This window comes from Peromyscus eremicus, chromosome 1, assembly GCF_949786415.1.
Source record: "Peromyscus eremicus chromosome 1, PerEre_H2_v1, whole genome shotgun sequence".
In the NCBI taxonomy this organism is placed as follows: domain Eukaryota; kingdom Metazoa; phylum Chordata; class Mammalia; order Rodentia; family Cricetidae; genus Peromyscus; species Peromyscus eremicus.
The window spans coordinates 165,227,711-165,249,630 of NC_081416.1; the positions used below are offsets into that span (position 1 = coordinate 165,227,711).

Consider the following 21,920-nt stretch of genomic DNA (forward strand, 5'->3'; position numbering starts at 1 on the left):
CTTATCTGGGCTCCTTCAGGGGTGTCCAGCTAGGGCCACAGGGTAATGGTTCCTTGAGCTGGAGCACCAGGTGCTGGAGGAGAACGGGATGCAAGAGGAGACACACAATCTGGCGAGCAAAAGTGAGCCTTACCACGCTTGTGGAGCCAGCCTTCTTTGATGACAGAGACCTCATTCATGGTGGCAGCATTAACACGCTGTCACCTAGCTTGGGATAGCTCAGGGCAGCAGGACATGCAGGAGGCGCCTCGGATACAGTTCGGTCTACAAGAGACAAGAGAGGAGCTGTGAGGGTGGGAGCCCCATCCTGGGCTCTGAGGCCCTTTGGCTCTATAGCTGGCTGGGCGTTTGGTATAGCCAGGGAGCCAGGGAGAGTTCTTCCCTTGGGGCCCAATCTTGAGGGAGAAACATGGGGTCCCAAAAGAGCTGAACGTGCACAGGCTCTGCACCAAAGCTCTTCTCTAAACCGGGCGGTGGTGGCGCACGCCTTTAATCCCAGCACTCAGGAGGCAGAGGCAGGCGGATCTCTGATTTCGAGACCAGCCTGGTCTACAGAGTGAGATCCAGGACTACACAGAGAAACCCTGTCTGGAAAAAACAAATGAACAAACAAAAACAACAAAAAACAAAGCTCTTCCCTTCACACCTACGGCTGGACAGGAAGACAGCAAGGTAGTTGCAGCCCCACCCCCTGCCTCACCCCAACGCCCCAGCACTGAGGTAACCCAGGATGAATCAGACAGCCCTGGGCACCTAGGGTGTGCTCAAAGCCACCAGCATCTGCCTGCCCCCAAGACAGACAGACTCATACACGCACTTATTTCTTTCCAAATCAACCTGCCACCTTAAGCAAAATAAGTACTGCTTCTCCCAAGTACAGGGAGGTCCGTGTCATCCCAGCTTCCGTTTCCTCCCTGTTCCCACCAAGAATGAGAAAAATGCAAGTCGCAGAAGCTCTAGCACCTGAGGGAACCTACTGCATACAAACTCGTCTGGAGCCTAGAGGCCAGTCCTGGGGTTTGACCAAGGTCCTGGTCCCTTCTCCAAGACCTCTGCATCTGTCCTCAGGGACTAACAGCCAACAGACTAACGGACGCCGAAGCTTCTGCTAAGTCTCAGGTTGCCGGAGCAGAAGGGGGGAGGACAAATGTGGGCAGCCACCAGCTGGGCCCTTACCTGGAAGCCTGGGCCTGGACTGGGGCCATGGAGCCCAAAGTGCCTTGTGCCTGCCTCTCCCAACCCAGGGTTATTTGCGGACAGCAGGTCAGGAGCTACAGAGGCCCCTAGAGAAGTGGCAGCTGGCCCTAGGGACACCATGGCATCAGCTTTCTCTCGTGCCCCAGGGGAGCTGGTGGGCTGGACACAGTACTGCCTGGCATGTGACAGTGGCAGGCTGCCCAGGCCCTGGCAGAAGGAGGGAGCTAAGTGGGAGGGAGTGAAGGGAGGGCGAGGTGGCCAAACACAGGGAGGGCAGGCGGTGGGAGAGCACAAGCTGGACTCCAAGCTACAGAGGCAACGAAGCAGTGTGGGGCCGAAATAGCAACAAGAGCCATCCCCACGTGTAGACCCCAAACACACAGGAGCGCGGAGGCTCTCGGCCCTAAACATCCCACCAATGTCAACCTCCCCACTTCCTCTCTAACACTGGCTGGCAGGATCCTACTCCACATCCTCCTGGAGTCTTACCTTCCTGCCCCAACTCAGTAGCCAAAGGACTCTCAAAAATGAGCCAGTCTTAAGCCAAGCATGGTGGCGCACACCTCTGATCTCAGCACTTGGGAGGCAGAGGCAGGTGGATCTCTATGAGCTGGAGGCCAGCCTGGTCTACAGAGTGAGTTCCAGGACAGCCAAACAAAGAGTCTGTCTTTCTTAGCTCAAAATCCCCCATGGTTCCCCCCAATGTCCTTGTCAAAAAGGCCCAAGTCCTCAGTTTGGCACTCAAGGCTGACCCGTCTCTGTCTCATTCCAGCAGCCGTCTGCTCGCCCACCCTACACACCTGCCCTGCTCAGGCTGGGGTCTTACAGCCCTGGCTCCTCCCTGCTCAGTCCTCTCCCACTTTCCTCAGCCTTCCATCTACATCTGACTTGTCCTTCCATGTCCAAAGCCTTCACAGCTTCCCAATGTGTTTCGAAAACAGAACAAAGTCCTCCCTGCTCCAAAGTGGCCACATGAGTGGTTCCTGAACCAAGAAAGCAAGGGTGCACTATCACGACAGGGACTGCTCAGGCCAGCCAGCCTCCCTGCTTACACCTTCTGGATACTCTCCCTCCTTGGGGCCTCAGTGAAACAGTGCACTCTCAGGTCTCAACACAAAGCTGCACTGGGTGCAGCTAGATACCCTTTGTGCAACTCCCCCCCACCCATTAATACCACTAAAGTGGGCCAGCCCAGCACTGACATTGCCAAGCAATGAATGAGCTGATTCTCACCAACAGGCTGAGCTGCAGAAACCTAACTAGGCCCATTGCACCAATCTTCTGGAGTGTGTCCTAGGCTCCAGACACTGGAGAACACCACATAGACACAGTGGTAGGCCTCACAAAACTCACATTCTGAAGAGAGAAGACAGAATGACACACACACATACTCTGCAGAACAATGCCAGGAGTGGAGAGGTACTCAGAAGAACACTAACGAGGAAACAGCAGGGAATGGGACTGGGCAGCTGCATTGTAGGGCGCATGTGAACAGAGCCTCAAGGAACCAAGGGAGTGAATAGAGCGGCACATGGAAAGCATTTCAGGCAGGATAACAGAAAGTAGAAAAGCTCTATGGCAGGAGCAGAGTGCAGGGGAAGCTAGAGAGACTGCTCAGGGCCTAGGGTCAAGGGCCCAAAACCAAAAAAACAAACTGTCCCCAGCTATGGGTCAGTCGTGAATACTTCCTAGTGAGCTGGGGTAGAAAACTAAGAGCCCAAAGCAATGTGGCCTCTTGAAGTCTCCGCAACCCAGTAGCAACAGCACTAAAGCACCCAGTGTGAGCAGAGAGCCTGGCACCTGACAGACAGCCCTTCCCACAGCTGCTGCTGCTCAAAGCTACACAAAGGCAGCCAGGTGTGGCCAAGAACGGTCAAGGTTTCAGAGCCTGAGAGCCACTGCCAACCTGGTGGCCTCAGGTAGGGCACTGAGCTCTCAATACCCTACCAGAGGGGCTATAATATGCCCAAGTGAGGACAGACTCAGCAAAGGCAAGCCGTTTACCTTGGGTCTCCCAGTTGAGTGGCAGGGGCCCTGGCCACAGCTCCACTCGCCAGAGCCACTTTTTACAGTTTCAACTAAGAAGTCAGCAGCAGCTCAGGCAGGCAAGAGCAGGGGGAGGAATTGGAAGATCCCCTGCGTCCTGCCTGGCTCCAGCCGTCCTCCCACTAAGGGTGGCGCCTCAGCCGAGGTGTCTGTGACGCAGTCCTGCGGTGATGAAATTCCAGGCAGCATAGCCAAGGGGATGGCCTGCTCACTGAGGAGCTGCAGGCTGAGGACACTCAGAAGGGGGCCAGAGACCTGCCTGGGGAACTCAAGAGCACGTGGAGACCTGTCCTGACTACCCTTCTGCATCACACACCAGCAGGGAGTCCTTGTATGGCTCCATCACCCACTGGCTGCTGCTTCCCAGAATACCCACATTTGAGTGTGCTGAGGGCTAGGGCTGGGGCTGCAGCTGGCGACTAAACACGGGCCACCTGGGAGGTCAGATGCAAAGACCAAGGATCCCTCACAGGAAGGATGCCTAAACAGGAAACACACAAATCTCAATAGCTATGAAGAGACAGAGATGAACTAATACCACCTTAAAAACTCACAATGCCAAGTGTAGCCTACTGTAGCAGTACAAAATGGTGAGACCATCATGAAAATTATCAGTAATAATCAAAACTCAATGTATGACTATCCGAAACCAGGAGTTTCCCAGGAAGCAGCTCTTCCTGCAGTATTCTGCAGCAGACAGATGTTCCTTTGAGCACACGGACATTTTCTACATCACCGACTTTGATCAAAATGCTCTTGTAAGAGTGGACCAGCTTGCCGGGCGGTGGTGGCGCACGCCTTTAATCCCAGCACTCGGGAGGCAGAGCCAGGCGGATCTCTGTGAGTTCGAGGCCAGCCTGGTCTCCCAAGCGAGTTCCAGGAAAGGCGCAAAGCTGCACAGAGATACCCTGTCTCGAAAAAACAAAAAAAAAAAAAAAAAAAAGTGGACCAGCTGACAGCAGACAGCAGTTCCTGAGAAATAGGTTCCCCCAGTCCTGAATTCTCACAAGCAGATGCTGCCCGTCAATGACAGGTTACTGTCTCCCAGTTTTCTTTCTGAGCAGTTCCGCCTCTAAGAGGTAAGGCCTGGATCAGTGGTAGGTGACAGGCTTTGGAACAAAATGTGGTGGGGGCTTTCATTGCCGCCGCCTCAGCAGGACTCTGAAGTGTCAGGAAGGGCTCCCACTCCTGACTAATGGCATTGGTCAGTGCAGATCCCTGCTGCCCTCCTGCCTCTTTGAGCCCATTTGTGAGTCTGGCAGGGAAACCGGCCACTGAGGGGGTGAGAGGCCACCGCCAGTTGCAGAGGGAATCGAGCTTGTTTGAGTTGTTCCTAGGCTTTGCTCTATGTATGTTCACTTCATGGATTTTTTTATTTCCTTCCAGAAATGGGGATTCAACCTAGGGTCTTGTGCATTCTAGGCAAACTCTCTACCACTGAGCCATACCCCAAAGCCCTCTTTTTGACTCTTAGAGGCATGGTCTCAAGTTGCCTATACTGGCCTACAACTTACTCTATAGCCCAAAAGGATTTGAATTTGCAATCTGCTTGGCTCTGCCTCTTGAGCCCTGGGATTACAGGTCTGTGGGATCACAGCCATTCAGATTTTTATCAAGCACCCTCCGTTCGCCCAATACGGCAAGGCTGTGGGGATCCAGTGATAACTGGGACAGGCAAGGGTCCCTGCTTTGCCCATGCTGTGTGGTAAGGAATCTGGAAGACTTCTCAAAGTGGTATGAGCAGAGCCTAGCCTATGCCCTGTGGCTTCCCTTCCCTTAAGGAGCAGGTGTTTGGGGCCACTGAGGTGCTCTGGTGTGTCTCAGAAGCCAAGTGCCACTGGAACTGAGGGGGACGACGGCGCAGGCCTCACAGGAGGGTTGGGCTGAGGGTGGAAGGGCTCTGGCTTCAGTCATCACGAATCTCCCAGTGGAGAAGGAATGTGGACAGTGCTGGGAGCTATGTAGGTCTCACACCCTGCTAAGCCTCAGGAACTCCGCTTTGCTGAGCTTAGCTTGTTCTCTAGGCTACCCAGCTGGGACAAGGTGGACCCTATTCTGCTCCTCTGCCCATGAACTGCCAGCTCAGGTCCTTGGTATTATGTAGTAATTACCTCTAGTATCTAAACCCAGAGCTGTGATATTTGGCTTCTAAGGAAGGGGACCTCTGTTTGAATGCCATTGAGGATAGTACATAAGCTTGATAGATGGAAATACAGTGTCTTAAAGACAATTTTGTGTGTGTGCACACTCGTGTGTGTGGTTGTGTGCAGGCATACGCGCACAGTGTATGTAGAGGCCAGAAGACAACCTTGGGTACAGTCTTCAGGCACTGTCCATCTTTCTCTTCAGATAGTTTCTCACCGGACTGGAGTTCACTGAGCACAGTAAGCCCCAAGCATCTGCCTGTCTCTAGCCCCCAAGCCAGGCTTTTTCACAGGTCTGGGGACTGACATCAGGTAGGTCCTTTTACCAACTGAAACATATGCCTAGCCCTCAAAGACAACTTAAAACAGTATTACTGAGTGTTTGATATGTACGCTTAATCTATGGTACCTATGCACTCAGCAGCATTTTGTTCTGTATTTTTTGAAGCAGGGCTTTACACTGTAGCCCAGGCTGGGCTCCAATTCAATGTGTAGTCAGTCTGGTCCCAAACCTCGGGACAGTTCTCCTGCCTTAGCCTTCCAGATGTGGGATTACAGGTGTGTGTGACTGTGCTTGGCTTTTTTAAAAAAAAAAATATTTATTTATTTAATGTATATGAGGGGCCTGTCTTCAGGGACACCAGAAGAGGGAATCAATCAGATCCCCTTATAGATGGTTGTGAGCCACCATGTGGTTCCTAGGAATTGAATTCAGGACCTCTGGAAGAGCAGCCAGTGCTCTTAACCATTGAGCCATCTCTCCAGCCCCTGTACTTGGCTCTTAAACAGAATAAATCTCACCAGTTGTAGCCAGAGGCTCTTGGGGACCATCTCTAATCATCCCTCCCCCTGCCCAGAGCTGACCATACTTGTGACTTCACTGCTATGGCCAAGCCACAGCAGAGCTGGGATGGGAACCTAGGTCCCAGGTCTGGAGTCCTCCTTCCTAGAGAGGAGGCTGAAACAAGCACCTTTCTGAGGACTGCAAGACTCCTGCTTTGGCAGCTCAGAGACCCAAGTTGGGCTCTTCCACGCCATCTCAACTCCCAAACCAGAGATCTTCTGTACGGCAATTTTCTATGATAGAGCGTAGAGAAAGCCACCTTCCCAAACGCAGTAAAACCACAAAGGTAAAGCAGGGCCATGTGCTCACAAGGGAGCACTGTTGGTTCACATGCATCCTCCCACTCTGGTCCTCTCCAGTACGGCCACTCCCGCCTTCACAGTCCTTCCTGGATCTCACTGCAGTTGCACAGGAGAGAGAGGTCCCTATCCAGCAAGTGCAGTTGGCCTGCCTTGCCAGTTACCTCGGGTTTGGTTTCTTTCTCTGGTTCTCCTGTCCTTTGTCTCCTGTGTTTTAGCACTGTGGCCCTTTGTATGTGAACATCTTCCCTAGTTTGTTTATCCACCCTCTTGTGGGTGGGCGCCACAAAGGTACTAATTTCTTGGTTAAGATGGCTTAGTAGGTGAAGGCACTTACACCAAGCTAGACAACCTGAGTTCTATTCCCAGGACCATACGGTGGAGAAACCCAACTCCCACAAGGTGTCTTCTGAATTCCACGTGCATAGCATGGCACATGTATGCATGCATGCATGTGAGCGCACGTACACATATACACACACACACCACAACAATAACAAAAACAAAACAAAACAAACAAACAAAAAACCAGAAATACTGTGGCAAAGCCAAGCCTGGTGGCACAGGCTTATAATCCCAGATACTCATGAGGCTGAGGCCAGAAGATCACAAGTGCAGGACCTCCTGTGCTGGAGGGAGTTCAAGGCCTGCCCTGAACTTAGTGAGACTCGGCCTCAAAATAAAAACTACCAAGATGGTTAAGGGGAACGGCTCAGTGGTAGCATGCTTGCCTGGAATATGGGGGTGCTGGATTCCATCCCAGCACAAGTAAGAAAGGAGGAGGGAGAGAAAGACCGCTACACCGTGTTGTCGCGTTTTTTAAGACAAAGTCTCGCAATGTTAGACAGTCCAAACTGTCCTCAACACCTTAATTTAATGAAGGCTTTTTAGGAAAGTGGATGGAGGGTCAGTATGGCTCTCCCGTCCTGAGCGTCAGAGCCTGAGGAGGCAGGTGCTTATGTGTCACATGCACAGAAAGAGGAGTCAGAAGAACTGTGCCCACAGTTCCAGGTGCAGGACCTCGGCAGCCTCAGGATGCAAACTCAACACTTCCCAAAGCAGCAGCTGCAGGGGTCAGCTGTTACTATAATTCCCTCTGGTGGGCGGAGACACCGGGTATTTCTGAACGTGTCAATTTTTACCTACTCCACCTCCTTGGTGAGATGGTGGCATTTAAAAGACTTAACTTTCTTCTTCACCACACACCCCCCACCCACCCCATCTGTCTCCTGAAGCAGGTAGGACTGAAGTCAGGATGAAGATGTGGGCAGCTGCCAGAGACTGGGACAAGAATAAGCCCGGAACAGATTTTCTTGTCTTCTCCACCACCTCCCCCACCACACACACCTTCCCCTCACTGCACCCCCAGAAATCATGTCAAGTATTCTGGTCTGCCTTGACATGCTCTCCAAACAAACCAAGAACACCACTGTACTCAGTGGGCTTCTCCAAGCACAGCTGACAGTATATGGGCCTTTTCCAGGGGCACATATGGGACACACCCTGGGCCCTTACAGAGGCTGTCAAAGGCCACCTGCCTCAGCCCTTCCTCCGAACTGCAGCCTCGCAGACCAACACACATGATCCTCCCTTCCCTGGGTCTCCCCCAGGGCCTTTGCGCATGCTGTTTTCCCAGGCTAGGATGCTGGTCACTGTGCTTTCTCAGCCCAATCTTCCATTCTTCATGGAAATGTTCCCTGAATGCCTCCTCCCAAGACAAGGGCACTTGATACTCATGGCTCAGCCTGCCTCTCCCCTCACAAAATGGACCTCTACTATGCTCTGGCAATGTGGCCTCCCCTGTTGGCCCAGGAGCTACACAAGGCAGGGACAGAACCTGCCCTGGTCCCCATCACAGGGCCAGCCCTAGAACTTAATTCCAGGAAGGCCAACAACTGGAACACAGACTTTGTGCTCTAGACCCCCAAGTAAAGGTAAAACCAAATACTCCACATTCACTGGATCCCTAAATATGGTGTCCACTGTGTCAGCACTGGCACCAAGGGTGCATCTGTGACCAGAACCCCTGCTATGGGAGGAGAGGGCAAAATAAGTAAGAAAAATTATACAGCATATTCCAAGTGTTCAGTATCAAGGAGAAAGGCAGTATACAGAAGACCGAGGAGAGGTCACAGGAAGGCTCGTGGAGATGGTAACATCTGAGCAAAAATGTGAACCAGGCAAGCCCCATGGAAAGCTGGGAGAAGAGCATTCCTGGCAGGACTGAGGTTCTGCAGTGAGAAAAGAGCCATTGAGCCAGGCCTGGCATTTCTGAAGGCTTTGGTTCTCCCTGGGAAAGAGATGGAGACCCGTGGGCCTAAAACAGGCAGGGTGAGGGCTTCACATGGACCCAGGTCCTCAGTGACACAGGATGTATCTATCACAGCCTTCCTTTCCACTGGTCCCAACACTTACACCATGTGCCTCACTTGGGGACCACGGGAACCATACCTGATAGAAAAGAAGGAGAGATGGGAAGTATTTAGAGTACCCAACAGCCAAAGAGACCAGACTGCTGCCATGAGACCCTAAGCCTGCAACTCTGTCCGCCTTTGCTCCCAGGAGACAGAGCCATCACCCTTCTCACATTGCCCTCTCCCATGCCCAGGCCAGTCCTCATCCCCCGACACCCTGCAGACCTCAGCTGTCGTGCACACACACACACACACACACGCACACGCACACGCGCACGCTGTGCACACACACACTCACTCATGGCAGGCCTCTAACTGGCTGACAGCTTCATCGTCATCACTCTCTGTACTCTGAAGCAGGGCCTGTGCTTGGAGGGTACCCAGGAGCAAACAGCCAGGGGCTCTCCCAAAGTGCTGGCACAAGCTCAGGTGAGTCCTGATGGATAACTGCTACCACCTTCCCCTTCTGCAGATAAGCAAGTTGAGGCCAGAGCCTAACCTGGGAACACAAACCACACCGGACAATGCACTAAACCAGTGCAGGAAACTTTCATCTGTCCCTAAAGTTGAGCAAACCAATCCAACTTTTGTATTGGCAGAACAGTGGACACTGAGCACCTAACTATTGCTAGAGTACTGAGGAACCACATTTCCCCTGTGTTTTACCGTAATCACTTAAGAGTACAAACAGAGCGCATGACGAGCAGCTATCAGGCTGCAGGGCAGCTCCCTAGATCCCTGGCATGTAACACCTGGAGTCTGATGAAGGAGGAGAGTGGCCAGGGTTCTCTGGCTGAGAGGGCATCATGGCAACCAGCTAGAGGTCCCATCCATGTCCATCCTACCCAGGAAATAGGTATGCTAGGTGGCAGGCCTCAGTGACCACCAGAATCCTGCTGCACCCCTTCCAGGGGGCTGCACATCTGGACATCTGCTCCATTGTCTGGAAAATAGGATTAAGCACCGACAGGACTTATGTTATGTGATTATGTTAACTCAAAAGACAACTTTTTTAGGCAGGGTATGGTAGCAGTCAGGAAATCAAAGCAGGTGCATCTCTGTGGGTTCAAGGCCAGCCTGGTCTATTCAAGAAGATTCAGGCTAGCCAGCACAGTGAGCCCTTGTCTTGAGAGAGACAGAGACAAAGACAAACAGAAGGTAATTTTTTTTACACCCCTGCATTGCACAGCAATCCACTGAGGCATGTTCAGGGTACAGCCAAGGATATGACAAGCCTGGGGAAAATGGCAGCCTTCATACAGCGGCAAACTCTGAGATCCAAGACCATCCAGAACCCTAGCTAGTAAAGGCCAGGGAAGCAGCTTATTAACATAGTGACTAGGGTTGGGATGGAATCATAGAGATGATCCACAGCATGCCTATATTAGGGTTTTGTTTTGTTTTTGTTGTTTTGTTTTTCGAGACAGGATTTCTCTGTGTAGCCTTGACTGTTCAGGAACTCACCTATAGATCAGGCTAACCTCGAACTCACAGAGATCCACCTATCTCTGACTCCTCAGTGCTGGGATTAAAAGGTGTGTGTCACTACCACCTGGCTAAGTTTCTGAAAGTAAAATATAATCTAAATGAAAATGCACAGGTGAAGAACAGAGACTACCCCAGGCCCCACTCCAAGGCCTCTGGCTATCAGCTCAAACAGCCAGGCCCTCAGAGAGCCCATCTATAAAGCAGACCACAGTTGGCTCTGTACCCTTGTCTGCCCATCTCCCAAGCCACTACCCCGACCAGCCTCTCCTCACATAGGCACCCTACCTGCTTCCTGGCTTCCTCTGAGGGGTGAAACCTTAACTCCTCACTCCCAAGTTCCTGCCGTCTGTCCTTGAGTACTCCCTCAGCTCCAGGCGCTCTAGCCAACTCTGTCGGGCTTACCCTTCCAACCTTGCCCAGCCCACCCTCCCAGCTTCCATTACAGCCTGCCTGCTCTCTCCTCAGGAGCTTCCCAGGCCCAAGCACACCTGTTCCCTTCCTTGCCCCTATGCTTAGACTGGGTGCTATCCCGGGCAACCAGAACCATACATGGCATAGAAAGGACTCAATAAAAATTTACTGACGGAGTGGAATATAAAAATGACCCAACCAGGCATCATGGTGCACATCTTTTATCCCAGTACTCACAAGGCAAAAGCAGGTGGACCTCTGTAAGAGCCTGGTCTACATAGTTCCAGGCTTTCCAGAGCTACATAACGAGACCCTGTCTCAAATAAATAAAGGAAAAGACAAACAAACAAATTGGCCTTTTTTATTGTTTCTGCCAGGTACGATGGTACACACTTGTAACAACAAAACTCCGAAGACACAAAGGAACAAGCCCACCAACAATAGCACACGACCAGCCAGGGCTGTACAGAGAACTCTTGCCTCAGGACAGAACAAAAACTCACAGAGCCAAGCATGATGGTATATGCCTGTCATCTCAGCATTGAAGAGACTGAGGCGAGAGGATGATGATTTTCAGGCCAGCCTGAGCTACACAGCAAGATCCTGTCTCCAAAGAGGGCCGAGAAGCTGGTCAGAGTGTGAAGGCACTGTCTCTGTAAGCACAGGGGCCAGAGTCTGAATCCCCAGCCACCACAGAAAAGCCAGGCAGAGGGTCTGGAGAGATGGCTCAGCAGTTAAGAGCATTAGCTGCTCTTGCAAAGGACCCAGGTTTGGTTCCCAGCAGCCACACAGCAGCTCACAACCATCTGTGACTCTAGTTCCAAGGCATCTGACCCTTTCTTTCTCTGGACTCCAAGGCACACATATGGTACGGAGACATACATGCAGGCAAAACACTCATATACATAAAACTCTAAGCTCACAACATCAGCACTGGGGGGTAGAGACAAGAGGACCCCCAGAGCTCACTGACCAGCCAGCCTAGATGAAACAGCAAGCTCGAGTTCAGTGAGAGATCTTGTCTGAGGCAGAAAAGCAGCAAATTATAGAAGACCTGACATGGGCACGCTCACCCATAAACTCAAGTGAATGCACCACATACAACCAAAATAAGCAAAAGATGTTAGGTATCACTGTGTGCCTCAGTGTCTCATCTACTAACTGGAGGCTAGAGCCCTTCCCATGCCCCAGGATGCCATGCCTGGGTACAGTGCTAATGCACAGGGCACACACAGGAACTCAGTGTGAGTCGGCATCATAGCTCATCAGGCCCTATGCTCCCAAAACTCCCAAAACTCCGAACCCACTCTTCCAGTCCACAAGCACAGGCTGCCCACCCCAGATCTTCTCTCAGGTGCCAGGAACCACGGCAGCAACCGCTCAATCAATCAAGCACCTTCTCAACAGGCGGGTGCTGCTGATTGGACCTTGGAAGCTTCCTGAAGGCTCCTATAACCCTGCAGGAACATTTCCACATCTAACTGAGCAAACTGCACCTCAGAGAATGAAGCCAGGTGCAACCTCACAATACTAAACGCAGAGCTCTCCATCAGCCACCCAAGGTCCAATCAGCAGCAGAGAATGAGGAGTCCAAGGGCGGCAGCCCCACGCATTCAGGAAGGCCACGGAGGTGGCAAATGGAGAAAAGCTTGCATTTCTGACCTCACCCTCAGAAAAACATCTGTAGATGAACTTGCCGAAGGGACCTCTGACATGGAGTCTCTCCTTGCACAGCCCACCCAGAGCACAGGCCCTGCTGTGGGTGCTGAGCTGGCAGTGGGTCCTGCCCCAAAGGACCAGGCTGAGATCTCACTCTGCAGTCCTCCCTCCCTCTTGGTCCTGTTCCTAGACTGTCTCCCCCAGCTGGGCCTCTCGCTGCTTGGCTGGCTGTCCAGAGAGTCTGCCACGGAACCACCCGTCCATGCAGCCTGGAGGCCTGGTGGCGGAGGAGGGCCTTCTGCAGAGCTCCAGGAAGCTAGTGAGGCCCACAGAAGGGTGCTTGAGGGTTCTCCAAAGGCCTGACTGAGATCGACCACAGACAATGCCTCTTCCCATCCCTAATTCCTGGGGTCTGTGTCTCTGCTCTTTCCAGATCAAACCTTGGAAAACACACACCAGGGCTCCTGCCTACAGCATCAAGGCTTAGGAATGAGGCTCATGGGCCGGACTAGAAGACATCCTCACAGGCCCACTAAGCACCTTTGTGCTGAGGGGACCCTGAAGCCAAACCATACAAACACAGCATCTGATCCACTTCCACTTGAGGGCCTAATACAGGCACAGGGGCATTCAGGGCCATCAAGGGACAGCCAGAGCCAATCCCTTCCATCTTTTCACTCAGAGCCTGTCACAACTCCATTGTGATACTCTGGGCTAAGGCCACCTGTCAATCTTATTAAGGAAGGCCCCCCTCGACCACTTAACTAAACCAAACAGTACCACCACTCTCCTTTGCAGACCTCCATTTATCTTGCACTCCTAACACCAACCTTAACCTGCTATGCGGCCACACTATCAGCCGGTCCCCAGTTTCACTAGAAGGTAAGGCCTAAGACCTGCTCCTTCCAGCTTTGGAGGGCAGCAGGGACGCAGTGGGCAGACTACGGCAAGGACCCTTCCTGTCAGTGTGACAGCCACTCCCACTGTTACTTCGCAACAGCAGCTGGCTACAGCAGCTGGGGATGCGTAGACAAGTCAGCCCATTGAGTCCCCACCTCAATCCCTAAATGTAACAGCCATGACCCTGGGGAACACAGTGTGAAACCACAGAAAAGGGAGGCAACCAGTGGGTCTCCACCAAAGCAGTTGTGAGGCAGTTATTCTCTCAAGGGGGAAGTGGGAGGCATGTGAAACAGTGCCCAGCCCCAGGCAGAAGCTTGAAAACCTCCAAGGCCAAAGTCACCACCCAACTGAGTAAATCCTCAGACTCCAAATTCCTTCCCAGGCTGAGGAAGCAGCACACACCCCATCCCCTAGGCACCCGAGCTCACCAACCATGCAGGCCTCTCTCCCTGTGGTGCATTCCTACCCCTCACCACGCTCGGCCTCCCACCACACCTCCACACTGCGGTCTCCCTGCTGCTCCCAGGCTGTCCCAGTCGCCCTGCTGCTCCCAGGCTGTCCTCCTCTCACCCACATGCCTGTCCTGCCTTACCTAGCCTAGAGCCCTTCTCTGCCGCTACATCTAAAGAAGCTGCCGATGAAGCCCATCGTCTCCTCCAAACCCACCACCCAGCAGCTATCCCACTCCTTGCTTACCCCCTTATTGGTGTCCTTCAGCTCCACAAAGGACTGGCACATACTCTGTAGATCAGGCTGTCCTGGAACCCACAGAGATCCACCAGCATCTATCTGCCTCTTGTGTGGCCCCACACCTGACAGAATAGGGACTTTGTCAGTACCCCAGAGTCTCCGTCTAGGAAACACCCTGCCTACTCCCGCCCTCCCCACCACGCCATGACTGTGGTAGATGTTCAATAAAAGCACACCAAGGTAAGCACCCAACTTGGAACTCTGGGAAGGATCCAGAATCTGTGCCACAGAAGGCAGTAACTACATGAGCAGAGGCAGGGAGCTGCACTTCTTAGCATACTTGACTCTGCCACCGTGTCCCTGAATCTGGGAGAGAGGCTAATGCCAGCCTTGCCTTCCTGATGCCCTCTGACAAGCTTCTACAGACTGGCTAGGGCCCTCGGAGTTCTAGCAGCAGTAACATGAATACAGTTTGCTAGACCACACTGAGCACATGCCTGTCTATCACTTGTGACTACACAGAGGAGGCAGCAGGATCTAGGCTTCCCTGCTGCCGTCTGAGGAGGGCACTATCCTCCCTGGATCACATGAAGAAGGACATCGAGAAGGCTGAAGCATCTGCTCAAAGCCACACAACGAGCACCTGTGCTTAGAACTGCACAACAGCCTTTTTGAAAATTGGATTTATTGTTGTGTGTACATGTGCATAATTGGGGGGTGCATGCTGTGACATGCGTGTGGAGCACAGATGACAACTCTGTGGAGTTGGTTCTCCCCTTCCACCTTTATTCGGGTTCTGAGGGTTGAACTCAGGTTGCAAGGCCTGCGCAGCAAGTGCCTTTACTCACTGAGCCATCTTGCCAGCCCAACACAGTTCTTTACAGAAGCTGGGAACCAGGACACTGAATGTCTGGGTGAAGACTGGACAGAGCTGGGTCCCTAGACACCTGACGGAATCAAAAGTAAGGGATGAACAGGGCAGGTGCCTCAGTCCCATGACAGGTTCTGAATGTCCACAGAGGCTACCACGGTTGGCACCATGGCAGCCGTTTCTATCAGTTAACTCACTGACTCCTCACAGCAGCTGGAGGTGGGTGGTTTTTGGAGCCCACTGCATGAAGGTGAACACTGTGGCCCCAATCACACCACCAGAAGAGATCACCCTCCTCCTGCCTCTAACATGGGTCCATAGTAGCTGCCACCATGTCCCCACACAGCTCTCCTGCTAGCTCCTACTGTCCCCAGCACACATGTGCCCAGGGTTAAAAGACGTCTAACTCAGCTGTCTCCAGGTTTCTCTAGCAGGACCAGAAATGCTGAAACTGCCGAGGGCAAGAACACTCAAAGTACCCCAGCGTGGGGAGAAAGCAGGTTCCCAGGAAGAGTCAAGAGGGTGGAGACCCGCTACAGCCCGGGACCTCTTGAGCAAATACAATATGGTCCCAGAGCCCAAGTACTCTGTGTCTAAATCCCAGCCTGGCCTTCAAGGGATCTGATAAGACCTGGAAGCAGGCACCTCCTCCTTCAGGCCTCAATTTCTGACTTAGGGAAGAAAAAAAAAAAAAAAAAAAGAAAGAAAGAAAAGAAAAGAAACAAACACCACATAAAGCCACAGGCCCAAGGCTGGACACAGAGTATGTTGTCACAAGCAAAAGCCATCATGGCTCAGTGCCTCAGTTGCCTTCCCTATGACCTAGGCGTAACATTCCTACTTCACTCTTAGGTCTCTATAAAGTAGACACAACTGTCAGTATGTTTTGAGACTTAAATGAAGCCATGTGCAAAAGGCCTATCACATACCTAGCATGATGGGAATGCTCAATCACACACGCTATTCACTATCACTGTAAATGGTGGGTCCCTGTGATTCGGTTTCCTCAATTAAAAAGGAGAGCATGGGGGCTGGAGAGATGATTCAGAGGTTAAGAGCACCAACTGCTCTTCCAGAGGTCCCAAGTTCAATTCTCAGCACCCACATGGTGGCTCACAACCATCTGTAATGAGATCTGGCACCCTCTTTCATATAAATAATAAATAAATAAATCTTTAAAAAAAAAGTAGAACATGACAACAGGGTCTGCTATTCTAGAACACAAGGCAGCCTATACAGTGTGTGGCACACTGACTGCACTGAGTGACGGTCAGCCACCAATTTCAGTCATTACGTTTATTGCTCCTGTTAACTCTGCCAGGCAAAGCTTCCAAAGCTACCAGGAGAGGACTGGATAAGCACATCCCTAGTGGAGAAAAACCCTAGAGAGTACTCACTGCCTCAACCACACCTAGACTTTCTCTCTGGGAACTATGGCACATGAAAAGCCAGTTAGCATAGACACCAATGCTATAGAGCAATGGCTATGGTCTGTTCCCTTGATCATATCACCAGCCTGGTCAGCTAGGTCAATCAGGGACTGCAGCCAATCCTCCAGGAAATCTAGACCTGGGGCAAAGGTCATGGGGCAAGCCAAGGTCACAGGCTAGCCTAAGGAGCAGGGACACTGACCACACACTTCTGGGGTTCCCTGCTTAGGAACCACAATGAGAAAGTAGATCTATGGGGAACATAACAATTCCAAGCAACATAAAGTGGCCTTTCTCCCTAGGCAAGACTGGGCTGGGTGAAGTGTGCCCCCTCCAAGTCCCCTTGGCCTCTGCAGAGAGGAACAGCTGGGAAAACAGCACTCAACCTCGCCACGACCAACTGTTATCACTCAGCTAGTAGGAGCGTAAACAGGACCTGAGGTTGAGCTGGTAATAAGGAGGCATGAGCAGCCACGTGGCCAGGGACGGAGAAACTTTGTGGACTGGACTGGTATAGACCCCTTCACATCCATGCCTACAACAGCAGGCAGTACCTGAACTCTGAACGGCTTCTCTGGGAAACGAAGAGTAGACAAGCTGGAAATCAACCTAATCTGAACCCTATCTTCTTCCAGCAGAGGCTGGTCACCAGGCCCCAAAAGGTCCCCAAATGAGGTCGCCTTGCTCTGGAGAAGAGCTGTCCCTCAAAACACACCTTCCTCTCAAAAGGTGACAAGCAGGTCCAGAGGCACAGCTCCTTAAATCCAAGCCCAAGAGCCCCTCCCTTTCCTAATAGGGAGCCAGACTAGAGATCAGAAAACTTCAGTGACTTCTAAGACAGATCTCCACCCACGGAAGGAAAGAACTTGCCAAAGGATGTCCCACACACCTTAAAGAGAAATAACCTGGGAGGGGTTCTGGCGTGGAGAGGGGACAACCCGTGATAAAGAGCACCCCAGTAACGATCCCGTTCTCCCCAAAGTCATTAAGAAGTTCAATAAAGGGTGAGCTGAGTGTAAACGCCTACCCCCTGCACATTACAGGAAGCAGAAAGCACTCCTCGCCCACTCGGCATCACACCCCCAAAAGTACTCTCCTTAACACTCATCCAGGCCTCCCGGCACCCTGTGCCTCAAATATGATAAACATCGCAGCCCTCCTCCCAACCCTGCTCTCCTCCCGATACTAAGGACGGCTCTCTCCTGCCTACGTGGTACTACTCTGACGGCCCCATTGCGGCCACCCCTGGCTCAGACTCCTCTCCAGAAGTTCCCATCCCTCTAAGTGCACTACAGGAACGGTTCCCAAAGCACCCAAGCGGCACAGCCCTCTACACTTGACGCGGTGCGCTGCCTCAAAGCTGGACGGCGAGCACAGCACGGCAGGAGCTGTCTCCCCGACGGCCCCCAGGGCGGCCCCCAGCCCGTGCAAACCGAGCGAGCTCCCCCGCGCCACCGCAGTGGTATGGACCGCCCCCCCCCCCCCGTCCCTCTGGGCTGATCCCCGAGCCCCGGAGCAGCCGCCCCCACTCAGTTCCGGAAGGGGGGGGAAGCCTCCAGGCCCGTGGTCCCCGCCCGGCGGGCACCGGTGGTACAGCCCAGCGCGGCCCCGCGGGGGGCCAGGACGCGACCATCGCGGAGGGGAGGGCACTTGGGGACACGCGCTGGCGCACTCACCTGTCACCGGCGGCCGCCCAGCCTCTCCGGCGGGGCTCTACCCCCGCCCATCGCCACGCTGCGCTCGCTCCCACTCCTAATATTAACTGGTGGCAGCAACGGCGGCAGTGGCGGCGGCGGCGGCGACGCCTTCTCAGAGTCAGGCCCAACGGCTCGCGCGGCACGGCCCCCCCGCCCCCTCCCCCCAGCCCCTGCTCACCGCCCCCTCCCACTCGCTGGCCGGAAATACCGCCTTTCCCAGCCACAAACAGGAACTGACGTACGAAGACCATGGGACTGGCCTCAGAAAACATCAGACCGCAAGCGCAGAGAGGAGGAGGAGGCGGGCCCACAGCAGCGCGCCTGCGTACATCTTCAGTAACGCCCGTCGTGGGCTTTTTTGGAGCTTCGTTCCGGCGGTGGAGGGAGAGTGTTACGCACGCGCAGTAGTATGCCAACGTTGGCTTTCCCCGAAGGCCCAAAGTGATTATTTCCCGGCAGTCCAAGGGCCTTATTTACATACGCTTTGATCTCGTTTTACTCTTGTGTTCCTAGTTCCTAGATCAGCGGTTCTCAACCTGTGGGTCACGATGAACCTTTCACAGGAGTCACCTAAGACCATGGGAAAACACACCTATTTACACTATGATTCTACAATTCGTAACAGTAGCAAAATTAGTTACGAAGTAGCAACGAAAATAGTTTCATGGTTGGGGGTCACCACAACATATGGAACTGTATTAAAAGAGTCGTAGCATTAGGAAAGCTGTCCTAGACTTATTTTATTTGGCTTTTTTTGACACAGGGTTTCTCTGAGTAACCCCGACTGTCCTGGAACTACCTGGACACCGGTTGGCCTCCAACTCACGGGGATCTACCTGCCTGGGCTTAAAGGGCACCAACCGGATAGTTCCTAGTCTTTCTTCCCTTCTGTCTGTCTGTCTGTCTGTCTGTCTCTCTCTCTCTCTCTCCCTCTCTCTCCCCCTCTTTCTCTCTCTCTCTCTCTCTCTCTCTCTCTCTCTCTCTCTCTCTCTCTCTTTCTTCTTCTTCTTCTTCTTCTTCTTCTTCTTCTTCTTCTTCTTCTTCTCCCCCCCAACCCCTCCCCAGTCTTTCTTAAAGAGGAATAGGCGGATCTCTGTGAGTCCCCCAGCCTGGGCTACAGAGTGAGTTCCAGGACAGGCTCCAAAGCTACACAGAGAAACCCTGTCTCGAAAAACAAACAAACAAACAAACAAAAGGCATAGAACTGGAGTTGGTTAAGGTTCACCTAAAGCAGGGCATGGTGAGGTCTGTTATAGCATCCACGGGGGAGGTTGAGGCAGGATTATTGCTGCGAGTTCCAGGCCGTTGCAAAAAAAACAAAAACAAAAACAAAAAATGTTGTATTCAAGCTTTGAATCACATAACCCACCCCACATTAGAATATCCTCTTCTGTGACTATGGACAAACTATCTTCTATATCCACATCTGCAAAACTGAAAAAATCTTGGACTATCTTATAGAAAACAGTTCTTACTGAACTGTGAGTTTGAAATATTAATGCACATGATATATATCCAAATAAATGTGGGATTTATAATTTCTCATATGGAATAACTTGAGCCCATGAAAGACGTAATAAAATCACCCACAGGAAAACGCTCTCAGGAGAAGGGAAGGGCAAAGGGTTGAACACCTATAACCCAGCTCTGCAGAGGCTGAGGCAGGAGGATCAAGAATTGCATGCCAGCTTGGGATTCATAGGGAGACCCTACCTCAAAATTTCAAGGTTTCTTTTAATTATTACGGGTGGGATTGGTGCACGTGAGTGCAGATGCTTCAAGAAGCCAGAGAAGAGGCTTACCCTGGAGCTCGAGTTTCTGGCAGTTGTAATCAACCCTATGTGAGAGCTGGGAACTGTACTCAGGTCCTTGCAAGAGCACCATGCATCATCATCATCATCATCATCATCATCATCCCAAGACTAGGATCTTCAGAGGGGCTTAGCAGTTAACAACACTCCCCTGCTCTTCCAGAGGACTGAAGTTTGGTGGAGTGGAAGGGGAATGTTTTAGTTTCAGAAAAAAAGTCATGTAACCCTGGTGAGCCTGAATTCATTACACAGCCCAAGCTATCTTTGAGCTCATGGGAATCCTCCTACCCCAGCCTTTCTAAGCACTGGGATTATAGGCAGGTGCCACTATACCCAGAGAGACAATATTTCTAGCATCCAATTTTACATTATCAGAAAGGTAATGTTGGGCTCACAAGATAGTTCAGCAAAGTAAAGGTACCTGCTGCCAAGCCTAATGACCTGGATTCCATCCCTGGGACCGATGTAGTGGAAGGGAACTGACTCCCTCAAATTGTTCTCTGACCACACACACACACACCATGGCCACAAACATACACTCTAAATACAAACACACCTTTAATCCCTGCGCTTGGGAGGCAGAGGCAGGCAGATCTCTGTGAGTTCAAGACCAGCCTGGTCTACAGAGCTAGTTACAGCCAAGTCAGGGCTACATAATGTGACCCTGTCATCAGTTAAGGGCTCCTGTTGCTCTTGTAGAGGACCTTGCTTCTGTTTTCAGCACCCACATACCAGTTTACAACACTTTCCTGGTCTTTGTGGGCACCAGGCATGCATGTGGTACACACAGACAAAATACTCACACACATGACTAAAACTAATAAAAAAGATTCCAGAATACATATTTTTTCAAGACAGGGTTTCTCTGTGTAGTCTTGGCTGTCCTGGAACTCACTCTGTAGACCAGGCTGGCCTTGAACTTGCAGAGATCTGCCTGCCTCTGTCTCCTGAGTGCTGAGTGCTAGGATAAAAGGAGTATGCCACCACCACCATCACCACCACCAGATTATTTTTAACAAATAAAATAGTTCTTCCTTTAAGAGGCCTGAGGTGACCTGTCAAAAGGGTTCACTACTCTCTTGACCCAGGAAACCCTACAAAATCATGCAAATCAAGAGGTTCAAATCTTCATGTTCACTTTAAGAACACCCTTGTGCTAGAGAGATGGCTCAGAGGTTAAGAGCACTGGCTACTCTTCAAGAGATTCTGAGTTCAATCCCCAGCAACCACATGGTGGTTCACAACCATCTGTAATGAGATCTGATGTCTTCTTCTGGTGTGCAGGCAGAACACTATATACCAAATAAATAAATAAATCTAAAAAACAAAACAAAACACCCATGAAACTGCCCAGGCCATCAGGATATGCATAGCCAAAAAGGTCCAAGTGTCTGAACAGTGTCATTTAAAGAAGCAATATATTTTGGCAGTCATATATTTTGTGGTCTCATTATGTGCGCTCAGGCCAAACAGTGAGGCTTTATACAGGCGGCCAAAGGAGCATTGGATGTCTGCTGCATATGCTTACAAATGCAGAGTGATGCTGGACTTAAGGGTTTAGATGTAGCTTGCCTAGTCATTGAACACATCCAGTGGACAAAATCCCTAAGATGTGCCCACAACTTTACAGAGCTCATGGTCGGGTTGGCTGGTATGTGAGCTCCCCTTGCCACAATGAGATGATCCTCACTGAAAAGGAACAAATCGTTCCAAAGGCAGAAGAGGCTTGGAACGATTTTTCTCCTTCTTCACAAGAGAAAAAGGTATCCAGAAGAAACTGAAGAAACAAAAACTTACAGCACAGGAATAAATTCAGCATGAAATAAGTGCATACCAAAATAAAAAGAAGTAAAATAAAAGTTATAAATAGCTAAAAATAAAAGGGAATGATTTTTTAAAAAAATTCAACAGGATCTCACTGTGCAGCCCTGGCTGACCTGGAACTCACTCACGTAGACTAGACTGATCTTGAACTCAGAGATCTGCCTACCTCTGTCTCCCAGGGGCTGAGATTAA

The 21,920-nt window shown here is 51.6% G+C and overlaps 1 protein-coding gene across 4 annotated transcripts in view; it reads right to left on the reverse strand.

The window, feature by feature from the left end:
* Akt2 (AKT serine/threonine kinase 2) overlaps positions 1-18,462 on the reverse strand; it is a 50,531-nt gene extending 32,069 nt beyond the window's left edge. Inside the window, exons 1-2 of one of the 4 annotated variants that reach the window (XM_059279414.1) lie at positions 18,336-18,462; positions 134-264 (exon numbers count right to left, since the gene is read on the reverse strand). In XM_059279414.1, the coding sequence (XP_059135397.1) occupies positions 134-179 (46 nt within the window). In that variant the 5' untranslated portion in view covers positions 180-264; positions 18,336-18,462. Of the gene's footprint in view, positions 1-133; positions 265-1,176; positions 1,343-3,201; positions 3,332-18,072; positions 18,189-18,335 lie in introns of those variants that run through there. The other 3 variants (XM_059279390.1, XM_059279399.1, XM_059279407.1) reach the window with 3 other exon arrangements.
* Between the last annotated feature and the right edge of the window lie 3,458 nt (positions 18,463-21,920).